The sequence below is a fragment of the Hetaerina americana genome, unplaced genomic scaffold, assembly GCF_022747635.1.
Source record: "Hetaerina americana unplaced genomic scaffold, ioHetAmer1.1.p SCAF_5, whole genome shotgun sequence".
Taxonomy (NCBI): Eukaryota; Metazoa; Arthropoda; class Insecta; order Odonata; family Calopterygidae; genus Hetaerina; species Hetaerina americana.
In genome coordinates this window covers 83,987,993-84,007,449 of record NW_027287095.1, presented here as the reverse complement: position 1 = coordinate 84,007,449, position 19,457 = coordinate 83,987,993, and the positions used below count along the sequence as shown (strand labels likewise).

At 39.4% G+C, this 19,457-nt stretch overlaps 1 protein-coding gene across 1 annotated transcript; it reads right to left on the bottom strand.

Moving 5' to 3' along the window:
• Positions 1–1,994: 1,994 nt before the first annotated feature.
• LOC139694134 (phospholipase A2-like) lies at positions 1,995–7,450 on the bottom strand. The gene is made up of 4 exons (XM_071592564.1): positions 7,168–7,450; positions 5,476–5,635; positions 2,175–2,327; positions 1,995–2,079 (listed from the first exon to the last, which is right to left on the bottom strand). The coding sequence occupies exons 1-4, from the start codon at positions 7,448–7,450 to the stop codon at positions 1,995–1,997; spliced, it is 681 nt and encodes a 226-aa protein (XP_071448665.1).
• Between the last annotated feature and the right edge of the window lie 12,007 nt (positions 7,451–19,457).

Below are 19,457 nucleotides of genomic sequence, written 5' to 3'. Positions count from 1 at the left end.
TATGCATAGACAGTCTTACAGGCAAAGAGACACTCCAGTCTCTACAGCAGGAACCACAAACTCCATAGCAGAACTGTGCTGCACTATGTTAGTATATTCCAGCAATACCAAATAAAAATATAAATAATATCTAGTTTTATTTTAAGCTTTCCATCTAAATGAAACCTTTTTGCATTTGCAACAAATGTCTACATATAAACAATTCCTGAATAGCTCTAAACTTAATATAAAACCGTCACCTCATTTTGAGTCTACCATTCAAGGTGACTTCATAGTACAGGCAGTGTTGTTATATTCTTGTATCCCCACCTGTATTGTTCTGTTCTTGGTAATCACTATTATTTTCCTTGCTAGACTTATTTTTGTCCAAAAGTAACTGAGCTGGAGACATTTGTCAATGGATTGCTCTGAATACCTACCTTGTTTGTTGTACTATGTATTCACCAGTATTCTGCTTAGAAATTGATTACCTAAATCAGTAACAGACAAAGAGGCCTGAGAAAATTGCTTGCTTCACAGTAATATTTACTTTCCATGTATAGAGTTTCATTGGAGTGAATGATACGCACTTATCATGAACACATTGCACTCAAGATGAGTTGAAGTGACAAGGTGATCTAGTCTCATCTACCACCAACCAGGAGGCTTCAATTCAATTGGTACCTGTGATAGCAAGCCACAAGTCACAATTTCCAGAGCATCAGCTTTATTTTGGAAACCATAAGTGTGCCATTGAATGATTTAAATGTGCCATTAATGGCTCCTGTCTCAGTAACATTTTCTTATAACTAATTGAATTATGCAGATTTAATAATTCTACTAATAAGTTCAAGCTTCACTTGATAACTGTTACTAGCTAAATCTATGAAAGCTTGATTGACACTCTTCAATATTCATTACCCATGGGTAATGCACAAAAAAACTTTCAAATGTGTCTATCCATCCATTATTCTACAATGAGGAATCTTTATTGCATGCATTACTCCCTATGTCAGCTGTGAGAGTAATGATAATTTATATTTAAAACCTATTTTCTTTGCTAGCATTTTGATGAAGCTGTTGAATTAGCTGTGAATTATTAAAATAAAGTTTCAAAACAGGAAAGGTGATTAATTTGTTCAATTTTTCAAAACCTACACTTTTCATCCACAAATCACATTATGGAGGCTTTTCATAAACCTATAAAAGCTAATCAATTGGGTTGAAATTCAACACAAATTTTGTTTCTTTGGGGTAGAATCGATCAAAGAAGAAAATAATGTCCAAAAAAATAGCTAGTGCCATACATACAACAGAAGGGTCAAGGCTGTTGGGGGAAAACACATTGAAGGAGCCAGATGGATAGCTATCCAATTTGACAAGTTTTAAAGGTATTATAATGAAATGAGTTGCAAATTATGTAGTTATGTACTTCTATTCTTTAGGAAATTCTTTTACTTTTTAATAACTTTTAATAGTAACAATTTTTATTAGTCTATAAAACACATTTGAATGGATATAGGGCACATTATAATCCAATGAAAGTATTTTTCAAATGAAAACCAAAAAATATGTTTCTAATGCTCTCTTTGATTTTTTTATAATAGTTTTATAACAATTCCATCCCATTAGGTAAAATTCATTGAGCATATAGAAATAGACATTCAGATTACATAACAATTTCAGGTTTAACTTTGTGGAATTCCATCATGATGAGTGTAAGAAAAGAAACTTTGCACTTCTAAATAAGACACTCTTTATGTGGAAGTGCAATGTTTCCTTTTTGGCCCTCATCATTCAGATTACATACTAAATGAGTGAGTTGATGATCTTCAATCGATGGAAATGGATGTTATGGCAGTAGGTAGACTACAGATTAAGTGCAGCTCCCATTAAAGTTGAATGACAAGGCAGGAGATGTATCATTTGCTCCACTAACCAAATACAAATATCTTGTACCATTGATGGTTATATTCCCAACATCATGGCAGTGCATTCTCCCTTATGTTCAGTACCTAATATATTGGCAAATCAAACCATTGCCAAATTTGAGGTTTGGTTTGGTCTAGCTCATATACTCTGCACCTTTTCATTATAATCCTGAAAACTCAGAGCATATTTAGTGAAATGCATTCAAAGAGCATACACTTTTGTATTAAAAGAAACACATTATTAATTCCATAATCGATACTCACGAGGAATATTTAAAGCATCTGATAATAGGATAATCTTGTCTATAGCACCTTGTCCCAATGGCATTGAAGTATGTGAACCCAATTTCATCTGACACAAAAACTCTTGTCTTCTTCAAGCAGTCATAGAATTGAATGTCACAGTCACAATGTAGTCTGGAAATTAATATGAAAATTAAGTGAAATAACAATCGATCTCCCATATATCTCAAACTAGATTTTCATTCATATGGCAAACATCATAGCAAATTTATGCTGCACACAATAACTTTGCTATTTTAATTTTCTTGATGAGATCTCTAATTAGGTTACAGCAAAAATCATGGTTGGCTAGTAACCATCTGCAAGAGGATGACAATTGTGGCAATTGCTGATTTAGATCTAAATTTTTACAAAGTATCTTGCTTGTTTCATATGCAAAATATGAAAGTATCCTGTAGCTATTATCTCTTTTAAACATATTAATTTTCACTGACAATTCACTTATCTAATGATTCACTTTATGCATCATCATACTAAAGGGTTAGACTGTCCCATAGAATAGACTATAACACATGCATCATGGGCTATACATGTCTATTTTTTTAAGGACCTCTCCTCATTCAAAGAAGTCTTTTGTTCTATGAACCTTTCCAACCCTCCTCTGACATTTTATCAATGACTTCCATACTCCCATTCATACTCCCTTTCTGGAAGGGGAGAGCATAGATTAGGATGACAAATCACATGTAGGTAGGGGCCATGCACAAAACAATTCAAAAATTCAAATACAAATTCTCTCAACGAAGAGAAACAGCACCTCGTAAGAGTGCTCCAAGGGAATGAATACAGCTGGCACCTCATCATGAAGACCATCAGAAAGAATAGGTGAGCCTGGCTCAGAAAATGACCTTCAATACTTCCCCAAAGAATTAACGTGAAGCCAAGACATGGGTGCACTTATACCATATGTTTCTGGCATCTCGGAGATGGTTGCTAGAGTTCTCTTGGCATGTCATAGCAACACAATAATGGCACTAAGACTGCATAGCTTCTTTAAATGGAAAAAGATCACCACCCAGCAGATGTCCATGAAGGTGTCTACTGTGTGAAGTTCTCTTGCAAAAAGGCTTAAATTAGCATATATTTAAGATCCCTATTATGCAGACGACAAGAACATTTAAGGTTGACTAACAACAAGCTGTTCCAACTCTCAGCTGTATCAGAGCATGCTTGGTTTTCCCCCAGACACATCATAGACACCTAGGAAAGAAATATTGTTTCCAAAGACAGGAATAACTTGGCTATATGAGAGGTGAAATAGCCAGGACTCTAAAAATTTCAATACTGAAGGTGAGCACTCATTATTCCTTGCTTGGAAACAACTTTTCTACAAAAACTTGGGAAGATCAATCAATAATAAGGATAAAGCAATGTTATAATCACTAAAGTAGATGTTAACTCTTTAAATGCTTCCATTCCCCACGGTGAAGGTCCTTCTACACTTCAGCAATACTTTTCTCAAGCTCGGCAGCTCACATCCCTTCCACCAATTTCCTCCTCAATTTGATTCATGTTTTGCTCGAAAAAGCATTGACCTTCTGAGAAAAATTATTCCTGAAGAAAATAAGATAATGCCATGGGCACGAGAATGGCTACCTTGTACGGAAAATTGTTTATGGGGCTTCTACAGGAATAATTCCTCTCCTCAGGTATTGAAACCATTTTTTAGGGGTTTGCTTCATGGATGGCAAATTTTTAATTTGGATCCACAGCCCCAATTCCCACTCCAAATTCATTTGCGATACTAACTCAATTCATCTTTCTCCATTTCATTATCCTCCCTCTCACCAATCTCGAAAGGACCAATCCCACTTTTTAGACATCAATGTCTCCCTTTCTAACGACCAGTTCCTCACCTCACTTCACATCATGCACGCCTACCACCAAAAGTGCCTCCATTTCAATAGCTGACACCCTTTGCACACTAAATGTGCAATCCCCTATTTATTCATAATCTGTGCCCATCGAATTTGCAATAATTATTCATCACTCGTCCTGCAATGAAATAAACTCAAAGTCTCACCCCTTAAATGTGACTTTCCATCTTCTCTTCTTGATCACCACATCATCCCTTCCTCTTTCCCATACCTGCCATGCCTCAAATCCAACACGAATACACTGATGAACCTCTGAACTATTTTCTTCCCCAGAATTCTCAAGGCAACCTCATTACTTAAAGACCTTTTCCATCAGGACAGCCCCCTCTCCTCAAACTATGTTTTGAAATGTTGCAATACCTCCAACAGGCAAACCCTCCAACCTTCACAACATTTTACATATTTACCACTCTTCACACAAAACTTGCTCCCATGAAGCTCCAGGGTCTTATCCCTGTCTGTGGCCATGCTAGAGAACATGCCCCCTCCCATATGCTCATTTGTCAGCTTTAACATTGCCGCCACTTTAAATTTCTTCACATAGCAACTGTGCTTCTAAAAACCTCCTATATCTACTATAGTATAACCTGGGCCCCTCATTTTACATAGACAAAACTTCTCCAAAACGCTAAGAAAACGTCTTAGGCAAAATGACATCAGAAACGGTGAAGGAAATATACAAAGTGATACCAGATGATCGTCCACTGAAAGTGCACGAGATAGCAGACATAGTAGGCATTTCAAAAAGTGCAGTACATTGCATATTAACTGAAAATTTGGACATTTGCAAGATGGGTGCCGCCTTTGCTGACACTCGAGCAAATCCAGTGTCGTGAATATGTTTCAATTGAATGTTTAGCAAAGCTTCACAGCAACAAAGCAGAATTTTTGCACCGTTTCATAACCATGGATGAAACATGGGTCCATTACTTTACACCCGAGACAAAAGAACAATTTTCAATCAAATTTCAAAACAGTTATCAATAGGCAATCATCATCACCTGATGATAACGCCTAAGCATTGAAACTAGTAGCACAAAAATAAAGAACAGTGGAAATATAAATTGTGTCCATCATTTAATGAGCTCATAGCTTATCATAGCTATTAAGCAATTTTTTTCACCGTACACTAACTATTGCCACAGAGATTGTTTAGTGTATGATTGGGACAGAATAGTAGCTTACAACTTCTACTCTTGGAGTACATCTATTCTTTTCTCATGAGAAGCTTAATATTCTTAGCCTGGATCACCATAAAATAATGCCAACAAACAACTAATTAATTTTTCTCCAAAATCGCTAATTCATATTTACATTGATAGTTATAAAAATATTCCATATATTTTTACAAGAAGACTCATTGGAATGTATAACATTGACAGTACCTTGTGTAAAAAGCATCATTTTGAAGTCCATATTTCGTATCTCTTCCAGCAATAAAATCTGGGCAGTAGTCATGGTCTTTACAGCATCTGTCAGTTTTTTTGAAATATCCATAATCTTCATCATGCATTGATATATTTCCATCTCCACACCATTTTGTTCCTAAAATCAATGGATACATATGCCAATCATTCTACTTATTATGATGAAGACTAATGAATGATATGTAGTATCACATATACCACTATACATGTAAGAGGAGTTTTAGGGTGATTTCGTGAGTGGATGGGCCTTCTGACTTATGTGAATGAGAAAAAGGAATGGTTAACTTTTTCATTTTAGGATTCACCTCTGTACCTTCCACCTCTCTCGTCATAGCACAATCTCATTGAAAAATATTTCCTCATAATTCATAATATATGGATAAAATTTGTGGAACACCAATTGTATTTAGAATTTTGCACAGGCTTTAGTAACAGTTGTTGCGGTGTCTCTCCATTGCATCCAATGTGGCAGGCTGGCATTATTTCCTTGACTCTGATATAACTGGCAGACAGCATGGAGGCATAGTACAGTTTCAATTGCAGCTTCAAAATAGTTAAAATCAATAGATTCAAATTCTTTAGGGAATTAATTGCAGTGTAATAACAACAGGACAGAGATAAGGGTGTCTTATTCTGGAGGCCTTTCCAGAGTCTAGAAGTAAGGGCATGAAGCTCATTCAGGAGGGAGGAGTCACTTCTTTTATTAAGAGATAGAACAAGGATTGTTTAGGTGAATCCATATTTCTTACAGTTATTATTTGCCCTCCAGAAAAGCATGCCTTTGGTGGATGTATTTCTTGAGCATTCTCACACACCCCTAGAGGGTGCTCCAACTCCTTGGATAAACACTACATTCTTCATTCTTGATTTCCACATCATTTTTTAAATTTTTTGCGCCGTGCATAATATTTTAACAATCAAACATCATTGAAAAATGTTTTTATTTGGAAAAAATGGATATTTTTCAGTCTTCCCTTGAAAAGAGAATTAATTTGTCATCGTTGAAATATAATATTTTTTTGGATTGAGTAAACCAATTGATTAAATATTTGATTGCACTTAAGGCACACACGGAAATATTTTCCAGGAAAAAAATGCAGGCCCATGGTCGAACTTTTACTTTTCATTAGTTGGCATTTAAAGCAAGAGGGATCAATTTTCCCCTGAAAGTTAAAGACTAAATGTTTCATCGTGGATCAGAGAGGACTTTTATGAGAAGTTTTCGAATAGATGAGCATAGAAGATTACGCCAAATCATCAGAATTGTTGAATTTGACAAAATCGAGTAACCGAATCTCGACATTGGCGAGGTTGTGACGTCACTTACTTAATAGATGTACGTGTGATGTCACAATTACTTTTTTCATAATTTCATAATTGCTCATGATTAATTTATTTTTAAAAAATGGAAATGGATTTCCTACAGTTGACTTAATTAGGAAATATTCGACACTGTCCATCCCAGAATGATATTTACAATTAGTTTACGCGATACAGGCTATAATGTTGCGCCACAGTTTCGTAATTTTTGAGATTCGAGAACTGTGTGTCCTTCACGAATGAATTTCCAGGACCTGCTTCCAGAAATCATTTAGAACGCAAGAAATACTGCGAAAATATTTTACGTAAAGTTAGGATTCCCTTCCTCACCGGGAAAAATAAATTGCCGTTGCATCAGTAGGTGAGTATCCTCCGCGCTCTCTGGATCCATGACCCTCAGGAGTTTAGGCACGTCCACCTGGACGGTCAGCGACCGTTCCTGCGAGCGACCGGTGCCCAGCCGGACCGCGAGCAGCAACAGTGCCCACACGAGGGTCTGGCCTACGTTCCACCCGCGGCTTCTTCCGCTCGCGAACAGGAGGCGGTAGCGCCACCTACCGCCAGGTCGGCGGTGCAGAGAGCACTCGTGATTCTCCGCGAGACCGGGATCCATCCTCGGTTATCGGCTTGAAATACAAAACACAATGGCCATCAATTGACGCACGTTTTAAGAAAAATTCTGATTCGACGAGACACAACATTCATTTGCAGAAATGTGTAATCATGAATAATGTAGATGACATCGTCCAAGAGTATCTTATAACTGAGTCTTCCGCGACTTCATCTATCAATTCAATTTTAAATTTTCGAAATCATTAGAGACGGTAAAAAAATTAATGGGTGTCTGAAATTGTCTTAAAGATAACGCTCGCATTCGTTTTCGTTATCTTTGAAAACGGAATTAGACAGTGAAATTCGTAAGGTGTGCTTCTCTATACATTATTGAGTATTAAAAAATTCGCAATTCAAAATAAATTTGGACTAAAGAACCCCTAAATTTTAGCAAATCCCCGATTCTTATTACAATTTCATTTTCGTGGAGAGATAAATAAAGCGCTTAGTAACAGTTATTGGAAGAAATTTGGATTCTCTCATATTATAATCACTCTATATATAAGAAATACCTCCTTCAAAATTGATTTGTATGATTAAAGAAAATTTTCGCTAACTAATTCATTAATTAAACTGAATAAAGGTGAACTTCGTCGCTAATCCGATGTTCCCTCCTCAAACATAATTATGTGACCGTTGTCATGCATACCGCGGATTATTGATTGTAATTCTTCAAATATACACGTAGTTTATTACGGGCGACTCATTATTAAATATGGGCATCGTCTATAAATGGAAAGATTTTATCATTAAAATTTTAGACCAATAGGACAAATTATTGGACATTAAACGGTACAACACAAAGTGGCGAAACAGTTGCTAGTCGTATGTGATTAAAATAAGTGATTAATGAAATTAAAATGGAGGAATTTCACAAAAGAATGAAACAAGCTGTATTTTCCGGCATTTATCTGCGAATTTGTAGGTACTTCGACTAAAATTCATTAAACTTGCATTAAAAAAGGATCTAAATAGTTGAATTACCGACTGTGTCCATGAAATATGTATTATTATATGATACATTGTTGTATTATTATTATTATTGGTAGTCAACCGTTTAATGTAGGTTTCGGATGGACGCAGACATCGATTTACTTCAAGGTTCGTCCAAAAAGACAAAACCTAATATTCCATTCTGCATTAAAATGTCATTCCATTCCGCTTACAATCTAACTCCCTTCGTTCCACCCGAAATACCTATACCTATCCCCTTTCCCTAAACCTTCCTAATTTGTCCAACATTCTCCTCTCTTTATATCGCAGTATTTTCCAACATTCCATTGCCAATAAAAATGCTATGCAACTATCTTTCCTGGATTATTCCCAACAATCCCCAACATGCCTAGCACTTCTTCCTTTGTTTTCTTTTCCATCCATTTTACCTTTTCCATCCATCTCCACACCCACATTTCAAAACCCTCCATTGTGCGCCTATCCTCTTGCTTCGTTGACCACGTTTCCGAGCCATACAAACCAAGTTCTATGTCAAATTTTGTGTTAAACTTAACTTAATGCCCTTACTCAAATTCCCTGTCATCGATTCTTTCTGGAAATATTATAATAAAATGTTTTTTAATGAGGAAAAAATTCAATACTTGATGTTTATTTTTAAATTTCAGCAAAAGGTGTACAAAATGATATTTTTGTTCCTACATCTGCAATTCAGCTTGAGTTCAAAAAGTATAATCTTTCTTTTTCAAAACACTACAACCTAGCGAATTGAGCAGAATGGTTCTACTTAATATATAATCAAATCTTAATCCATCAAAATATAAAATAATACGCACACTAGTAAAACGATTAAACGTGCGTAATTATTTATTAATAGAGTAATTGTATATCCGATTTTAGGCGGGGAGAGGGGGGATAAGTTGTAGGGGTGGATTGTTTTGATTGCGGCAACCAGGGGGTAAGTCAGAGAGAGAGAGAGAGAGAGAGTTTAGGGGATGGGCACCTTTAGACATCCGCACACAAAATATCTGGATTTCCTCAGAGACGAGACCATGGGAAATCTTTTCCTCCCGCCTAACGGAAATTAAAAGAATGGCGGTTGGCCAAGTGATGATGAGATTTAAAAAAAATAACTTGGCATGGATAATACTGGCATCTGCGCTAAACATGCACGAAAACTACGAATTCCCTCCGATGACATTATCTTTCTTCCCCGGTCTAGCCGATTAAATGACTAAACGAGTTTACTTCACCTTTTAGCAAAATTACCACCTAGTGGAGCTTTTAATTTGAAATAGTTGAAGTCAAAAAGTACCAGAAAATATGACATGAATATAAGTTGAAGCTTCTCCGACTGACAGTTTACTAATTAGGAAGTATTAATTACAAAATGGGATCTCACAAATAAGACTCTTGGAGTAATGTTACATATTTAATACATAATGGTGATAACCTAGACTATCATTAGAAAAATTATTTTTGAGAAAATCCACAGGAAATGTGGTGAGATTTCTGGTACGGAACGCATGACCATAAAATCACTGTACTTACTACGCCAATCTTAGAACCCGAAATAAACTCCTCTCTTCCTTGCTATAGATGGCGTCTCGTGTTTGACGACTAGAGCAGTCTACCGCCAGCGTATTCGTAATGATTGTTGGAGGTCTATGGCGTGTCCCTTCCCTCCAGTTTCTAAATTACTAAATCGACACAGGACAGCTTTATCATAATGTAAGCTTTCCCGTCAGATTCCCCGCAGCTATCGATCGTGGCGCCTCGGATACGCGGGAGGAGGTCCTTAGGTGAGCGCCACATGAATCAGCCCTTCGTTCGCGATCATGTGCAATCGCAGGGCGCGTTACGTCCTCCCGCGGCGCCCCATTCGACCGTCGCGGCGGCGGTGACTTCAACGACCGCTGCCACCTAATCTTTTATTGCCCCTAACAGTGGAGGGGCTTGGGAATTTTCTTCAAAAAACAAAGGTTTGGGCCCTCATATATCAGTTGGTTATCCCACATTTCTCCGCATCCCATGGTTTCAATCTTATTTCCTTTAAACAACATTTCCAACAATGGGGAGTCCGAGAAATTGCATTACCGGGAACGATACTTCCATTTTCAATTTTAGAAAAATTATTTCCTGCTTTCGGAGGTCAAACATTGATGAAACCGAAGCCGGAAGTTTCAAAACCATCTATCTACGTGCCTTGCCTCAAAACGACATTTATCAGTCTGAAGATTGGTTTGATAGCTGAATATGGAGCTTGCCCTACGATAGTAATAAACCCAACGGCGAGATAAATTCACACATTAGCAGGGTAGGAGGGCCAGTCCCTCATTCTCTGTAGTTTCCCAGAAAGATCTGATCCCCAAAAAACGATTTTCCTATTTATATAAATATATCAAACATTTATTAAGACATTTAAACACAGAAACGACCGTCATCGTTAGAATGTGATGACTTCGAAACGTTAAAACTACACATGTGAGTGTCCTTTCTCTATGTACCTGTATTTAAATGTCTTCGTCAGTGTTTATATATATATATATATCTTGGAGTAAAGTCTCACGAATGTGAATAATAAATTAGAAGGAGAAGCTAGATGGTGCCAGCGAAAAAAACACAGAGAAACACATAAAAAATGAAACTCACATGTATCCTAATTTCGGTGGTCAAACCACCACCTTGAAGGTGGTTTGACACCTTCAAGGTGGTTTACATCACTTATGGCAGACAACAAATTTGAGCATTTGGACAATGACCAAAAGATAAAGAAGCGCGGGGGTTGGTGTGGTTTCGGAATTGTATGGAAGGGAAAACGCTGCATCGTAACAATGAAAGTTTCCCGCGTATTTTAAAAGGTGAGGTTACAAAGCAGCCACTGGATACGAGTATCAGTCATATTTGTTCGCATCAACAATGGGCGGTGGAGAGTAGAATGCCCCTCTCGGTAGATTTGACTCCCCCATCGCTGGCGCCCAATCGCCCAGCTGAGAGTGAATCGCGGCGATATTCGGGCACGCTCCTCTCCTTCCTCCCGACAGCTATCGTACCTCGTCCACTCCCGATCCTACCTCCCACCAACCGCCAAGACAAAGCCGGACGTGCTCCAACGCAGGAGGCTAGATTTCTTTCGAAAAACTTCCCCCCCCAGCCCTCCTTATCCGGCGTCCTCTCCCCCTACAACACCTGTTCGTCCCCCCCCCCCACTCTCGTGCAAAGGCACGCACAACGTACGCAACCAACGCTTTATCTCGCGTTGGCACGTCCACTCACGCATTGTGATTACTTCCGCCTCGGGGCATTGCTCTTTCCATTCTCTCTGTGATAGGATTCGCTAAATATGGCAAATAGGGAATGACCCTATTAGGCAAAGAGGGGAGTTATTCAGTATTAAATAAATTACCAAACTTTCTTATCAGCGGTAAAATTTATATAATAAAACTAGTACTTCTCTAAAATCTGAACAACTTCGATGGTTATTGCACGTAATTCCTACCGTTAAAGAGTTTTCTGAAAATCTGCAGTCGGCAATAGTTAATAATAAGATTATGAATACCCAATTTTTGTTAGCTCAGTAATTTTAACTATACCACCACTAGAATGAATAATTACATTGAAAAAACCGGTGTAATTTGTATAAGTTCCGGATAGGCAAATGGAATACCTCCTAGTAAGTTCATCAAGTGTGAGTTGTTTTAAATTCCGAGACCAAAGTAGGTTTGGAACAACTCCTGTTCGATTCACACACTCGGATTACATTTTATTTCTAAAATTTCGGATAGTTTCAATCTCCAGTCGCAAATCCATTTATGCCTGAGCATACATAGGTGAAGAACAAGTCGCTTCTCCCTTTTGGACTTCATCTTTTGGATAGAAAACACTTCAAACGCCTTAAAACCTCAAGTTCAACTTTGCGATCTTTGTATGGTAAAACTTGGATAATTAATCGCGTAATCGACATGAAAAACTTTGCTCTCACCTTTTCATGACTTTCTTTAGCCTAAAAAAAGTCGATATTCGTTGAGGGAAAGGCACAGGTGAATATGGTCAAGGAGACTCTCGAAACGAGGGATATTAAAAGTCTGGAGGGAACAGAAGGATATGCATGAAATACATATCTTGACAACTAGTCGACCAAGGAACAAAATGAAACGTTTCGTATAAAAAATCGCAAACATTAAGATATCATAGATATTGTATTGACAAAATTACTGTTAGAATATAAAATAAAAATACTCAAGAGGACAATATGTTTAGGCCCTTGCTTTCACGTGAAGCATGTTCAAGTGGCTTATTGCCAATACACCTTGGCACAAACTAATAGTGTCTCTCGAGGAAACTCAAGTTGACGGGCGGGGAACTTTCATATATAAGAAAAGTTTCAAATACCAATTTTTCTGGAGCGTACTCCGTATTTCCTGTAGGAAGTTGGAAGACGCCTTACCGGTTTTAAGGCGTCATTAACATCAATAGCAACATGAAGTTTCACACCGGAGAAACAGATTTCTTTTAATTTGAATTTTTCTTCGACGGGTCGCAGAACAAGATCGCGTCCAATGCAGTCCTGCAGATTAGGCCACCCGCGTCGTCAACAAGCGTTGCCGGGCAGCGTCACCTCCGAAGAAAACGGCGGGAGAGAGGGCGCGGTTTTCCATCGACACGTCTCGACTGTAAATGCGCCCATTTTCGCCATATTTCGACAACATTGTCGGCATATTTCGACAACGCTGTCGCAGTAAATCGGTAAAAATGGGCGCCACATCGCCCGTTACCTATAAAAGAAAAATTTCACACCATGTGGCCTCAACGGACGCAATAAATGGTATTTTTTCTGTACTCTACCTCTATCGTCACCCATTACATTCCTCAGCATCAAAGGCATAGCGATCGAGGTCCTTGTTCAAGCGCAGCTTCGGTAACTCAGTGACTCTTTAAGTCTTTTGCTAAGAATAGCTTCATGCCAACGCCGGGTTTCACTCCTCCCATTCCCAGAAATCCTTACCCCAGACAAATTGCCCATCTATCCCTAATGGCTTAGATGAACTCGAGATGTTGATTGCCTCCGCTAATAACTACCACTACTAAACAAATTATTTGGAAGAATCAACGTTTCTTCTTATTTACTCATGAAATGAAAATACGAACAGAGTCAATCAGAAATTATGTACCAGAAACGCGATCAGGAACAAATAGCTAATCATCTGGGCTGTGTGATTTTTGAGAACATCATAAAAAGCCACAGTTCGGATGCTATCAACGGAACTAAATAAATATTTGTACTGAAATTTCTGATTTGGCCATACATGTGTAATCGTTCAAGCTGGGCTAGGGGTTAATTTTACCTCTTTGTGTAGGCTTTTTTCTTTCAACACGAGGGCTATCCAGAAAGTTACTTCCATGATGTTATAAAAAAATACACTGGAATAGATTCAGAAAATTTATTATTTTCATCTCAAAACTACATGTCTCAACTATTTTTATACATATTTCCCAGATAGATGTAAACATTTGTAATATCTCTTAACTACTTTTCAAATTCCTTCAGCATAAAATTCTGCCGTCTGAGATCTCAGCCAACCGATGAAGGCATCAAGAAGTTTCTCGTCGAGACGAGCACAAAACATACAGTCGTCTAATTTTTCAGTTGTGTTTCCGTGCAAAAGAGTCGTAGAAATCTGTGGAAAACTTTATAAAGATTATAGATATCATAAAATACCAGTTTTCATGAATTTTTTCATCAATTTTAAGGTACAGTTTATCGTTCACCAATTATGTCATCATCATGGACATTTACGTATGTTCCCTCTAACAAACAACAACTCTTACACACAACTCTTGTCACTCGTCACATTTGGTCTATACAGAGTACAAATTTCCCGATGAATATCAGTAGCTTTGAATTTTTTTATCAATAAAAACCCTATCACTGAACGAACTTCACATTTAGCTGGAAATTCAATTGTATTGTTCATTTTGACTCGTTATTGTAAACAAACAACAAGCAGCACGACCTTCCAACCACTGCAGCTTGAGGCATACTAACCTACTGTGTGCATCAATACAGTGGCCATTCGTCTCCCTCAACTACTTCTCTCGCTGCACAAAAACGGAGATTACTTTCTGGGGAGCCCTTGTAAATAAATAAAGGTGAATGCACAACATTGTACTTGATAGGTTAGTATGCCATGGTTGAGCTTTCCTGAGCGATTGGACCTAATGCTTGTCAAATCTATAGCAGATGGATCCCCACCTCCTGAGTTGGACAATTTTTACATTGGATTACTACGCAATACTCAAATCTGAACTTTGCAATGTTATGTCAATTAAAATAACACCAAATCAGTAACTTTGGCATCAATTATTCTGACAATATGTACTATTAAAAAGAATACTTTTTGGTGCTGAAAATGTCACAAAACATGCATGGAAATGGAGTAAATGGCATTTTCAGTCAGCAAGAGTTCCCTTGATATGTTGAAATCATCTAGAATTTATTTTATCATTTTCCTTCATTCTGCACAATTAAATTGCCGTATTTTCCCACCGATAATGCGCACCCATAACTTTGTAGTTATCATGAATTTGTATTCATATGCTTGACCAGGGCTTCATAATTATATTGAACGTGTATAGATGCCACGTATCTGTATATACATATAGATAAAAAACCATAAACACAGTAATCAACCCGAAGGTTGGTTTAGTGGGTGATGGTAGAGTTCACCCAGTACTAAGCCCTATACGGCGTGTGAAATTCACACATCAGGGTAGGGGGTCAGTTCCTTTCCCTGTGCCGGTTATGGTTTCCCAGGAAGATCTGGTACCTGAAAAATCACATAGCTTGGGTGGAGCTGCAGGTGCCCAGAGTGCCTTGCCCGGGACCCTCAGGTCAGTAGCCCAACGCTCTACCCCTTGGACTACCGCGACCCACACACACACACATATATATATATATATATATATATATATATATATATATATATATATATATATATATATATATATATATATATATAAATATATATATATATTCTGTATATATGAGTATATATATATATATATATATATACTCATATATACAGAAACAGATATAAGGAAAAGGGATAGGAACACACATAAAGGACGAACACAATAGAGGTGGGGAAGGCGGAATCGAACGGATCACAAGAGTAAAAATATTTCCTTGACCGGGACTCGAACCTCGGATCTTTCCACTTGCCGGGCGGATGCTCTTAACCACTTGAGCTATCGAGGAAACGTAATTTACCCTGAGATCCGTGGGTCTAATATGTCGCCAAGCGCCCCGATTCTTTAGCCAAGAGATGGCGTTAGGGGGCTGTTTCACCCACCAAAGGAGAAATAGACAATACACAAGAGGAAAGGACAGTGGGTTAGAATTCATACAACATCATAAAGGAAAGGAACAGTGCGTTTCGTGGCACGCATAGCCAGAAGAAAGAGATGAGCCACATGGCCAAATACACATTCAAACACGAAATCCCGCCAAACGGCGAATAAATACTCATATATACAGAAACAGATATAAGGAAAAGGGATAGGAACACACATAAAGGACGAACACAATAGAGGTGGGGAAGACGGAATCGAACGGATCACAAGAGTAAAAATATTTCCTTGACCGGGACTCGAACCTCGGATCTTTCCACTTGCCGGGCGGATGCTCTTAACCACTTGAGCTATGATATAAATTATTTTATTCGGTTCAGAATATTACAGAGTTTGTTTGCATTATGCATAATATCAGGTCACAGATTATGGGTACATCATGTTTTTCTTTAGTTTAAGTGTATACATGGGTACATACATAATGCATATACCACATATATATCCACTTGCACATACATACGCACACATGCACATCCACACGCACATACATAAGCATATGCATACAGACGCATACTCGTACATTTGACCATTAACATTTAGAAAGTAAAAAGAAAGGAAGACAAGGTTCACAGATATTAGGATGGAGATTTTAGCTAGCAATGGAAAATTATGAATTGTAAGAAATTATCAATGGCAGGGTTGAAATTATCGATTCAATCAGTCATTCAGCAAAAAGAAAAAAAAACTCTTCAACGATGGACGAAGTGTGTCCGGCACCGGGTGGCTACCGGACATCACTTCCCAGAGTTCTGATCGTGGCTAGCGTCGCTCCGGTCGCGACTCGACCCCGGGCGACGAGTGCTTCGCCGTTTCCCGGGACGCCTCGTCCAACGGGTCGACGAGCGAGGACGCGGCATTTCACCGCATCCCTCCCCCCGGCCTCGTCCGAAGAGGAAGAGCCAGCCGTGGTCTCGACGAAGAGCGGGTAATTCGGCAGCGTTCCACAGGGGGCCTTCTTCGACGGAGCACCGCTGGGGGCCGCCAAGGGGCAGGAGGTACCCTCGGGGAGGGTCGGAGTGGCGGACTGGGGCTCATCTGTGGAAGGGTTGTGGTCGGGAAAAATCAGGGGAGATAGTTGCTTGTGGTCCGTATCTTGAGAAGCGCTGGGAAGATCGTCGACACCTTGGCTGTCCTTAATGGGGAAAGAAGATGGGGTATGTGGGATTTTTGACTTTGGGAAACTTGTATGCGGGTCGACTTCCGGGGTCGGTGACGCTTCCTTTATAGTCAATGATAAAGGGGTCGAGGGATGAGCTGTTGGGGACGGGAAAACATCGCAATCAGATCCATCCTCCTCACCTGTCACCAGAGGTTCTCAGGGTGTTTGAAACCCGTGATGCAAGGATTGCGTAGCGAGGGCGTCGATGGCGTGAGCGGGGGGAGGGGGGGCGAAAGACCATCCCTCCTCATTTGACGAGTTCACGGAGACGGGGGCTGGAGGTCGTGTGATATTAGGCGAGGTGGTAGGTACGTGAGCCATTTGTAGATCGGTATTCGAGACCAGGAGCTTGGGTTTGTCTGTCCTCTTCTTTTTCGGTTCCCTTTCCTCCGTTGACGATTTTCGCTCCCGCTGACATTTCCCTCCAATTGAAGGGAGATGCGGGGGACCGACGGGAGCAGCCGGGGCCGCACCCTCGATGAGTAGAAGCGACCGCGCTCTCTCCTCCACAGCCACTTCGGGCTCGTCCATCTCCACGGCGGCGTTAGGGTTGGAGGGCATCGTCATTGCCTCCACATAGCTCTTACCTCCCTGGTTCCGAGGGCAGGTCTTGCGCTCGTGGCCTTCTTGGTTACAGCGGGCGCAAGTGCGGCGCTGACCCTCATAGATGATGATGGCCCGGTTGCCGCCGATGTGGAGGTACGAGGGGATATTTCTCTCGACCGTCATCCGCACAACCCTGGTGCCAGTAAGCACCCGCGCCATCTTGTCTCCCTCCCACCTGTTCTCCCACGAGCGATGGATTTTACCAAAGCGTTGGAGCTCGCCTGTTATGTCTTCCAATGGGGTCTCCACGGGGAGACAAAGAACCCTGACATTACACGGGCTGCCGGAAGTCTCGTCAATTGTTATTGTCGTCCTCTGGTCACTTAAAGACGGAAACGTTAGTTTCCGCGGAGTATTGTCTAAAATCCTAGTCATTGTAGCTTCGGTTGCCAACTTCAGGAATATCAAATGGCGATTGTATCCAAATTGGATAGCCACTATCTCTTCGGGTGTGAGGCCCAGCGACTCTAACGTGAAGAGGTGGACCTCCAACGGGGTAGAGGGCTTCGCCTTCTCGTCAACTTGCAAGGCGAGCGTGTTTAAGCGGCGCACAGCCATTTAAAGAAATCAAATTCAGCACACTAGCATGAAGAAGGAAAGCGCAAAAAAAACGAGCACTTTAAAGGGAAATAAAACAATCACGAACGCTCCCTCCCCGCCACACGCACCCGGCGGTAGCAAACAAAAGGAGCCTAAGCTCTACACCAGGAATCAAGGTCAGTCTTGATCCACTAAACAAAACAGAAGTACGGCCTTCCCGGCGGAAGAAGTCGAGAGTCAAACTGCACGCTTCTTGATGAACTAGATGGTCAACCGCCGCTCGAAACAAAACACGATCGGAACCTCGATTTCCGAGAGAGTCCGGCAGTGCCGCTCTCCAAACCCCGGCGGCCGAAGCCTCGGAGGCCGGCGATTTTAGACACTCGGTGAACACAGGCACGTCCTGCTATCGAGGCAGCTATCGAGGAAACGTAATTTACCCTGAGATCCGTGGGTCTAATATGTCGCCAAGCGCCCCGATTCTTTAGCCAAGAGATGGCGTCAGGGGGCTGTTTCACCCACCCATCCGCCCGGCAAGTGGAAAGATCCGAGGTTCGAGTCCCGGTCAAGGAAATATTTTTACTCTTGTGATCCGTTCGATTCCGCCTTCCCCACCTCTATTGTGTTCGTCCTTTATATGTGTTCCTATCCCTTTTCCTTTTATCTGTTTCTGTATATATGAGTATTTTTTCGCCGTTTGGCGGGATTTCGTGTTTGAATGTATGTATGTATGTATGTATATATATATATATATATATATATATATATATATATATATATATATATATATATATATATATATATATACATACATTATATATATATGTATATTATATATATATGTTATATATATATCATATTATATATATGTATGTATATATATATACATACATATATATATATTTATATATATATATATATATATATATATATCATATTATATATATGTATGTATATATATACATACATATATATATATATAATATTTATATGCGCATGCGCATAAAAAATATATATCGTGATGAGTAAAAATACGCCTATATCGGATGTGTGTGCGTGTAAAAATACGTCTATGTTTGGATTTTGTCAATGTTATTACGTAACGTTGCATCGTCATTTTTTCGAACATCTGAACATTTTCCAATAGATAAGGTGCCCGTTATCGATGGGAAAATACTGTAATTTGTAATGTAAATTGATTTTCCATGTCTGATTAAGAGACGGCCAAATGAATGACCCACAAGTCTTGTGATCAAGAGGGAATAGTGGTTCATATGTAATCAGTGAGTAACGTTTGCCAAAGATGAAACAAGGGTGATCAATAGAATTTGAGACAAAGAAA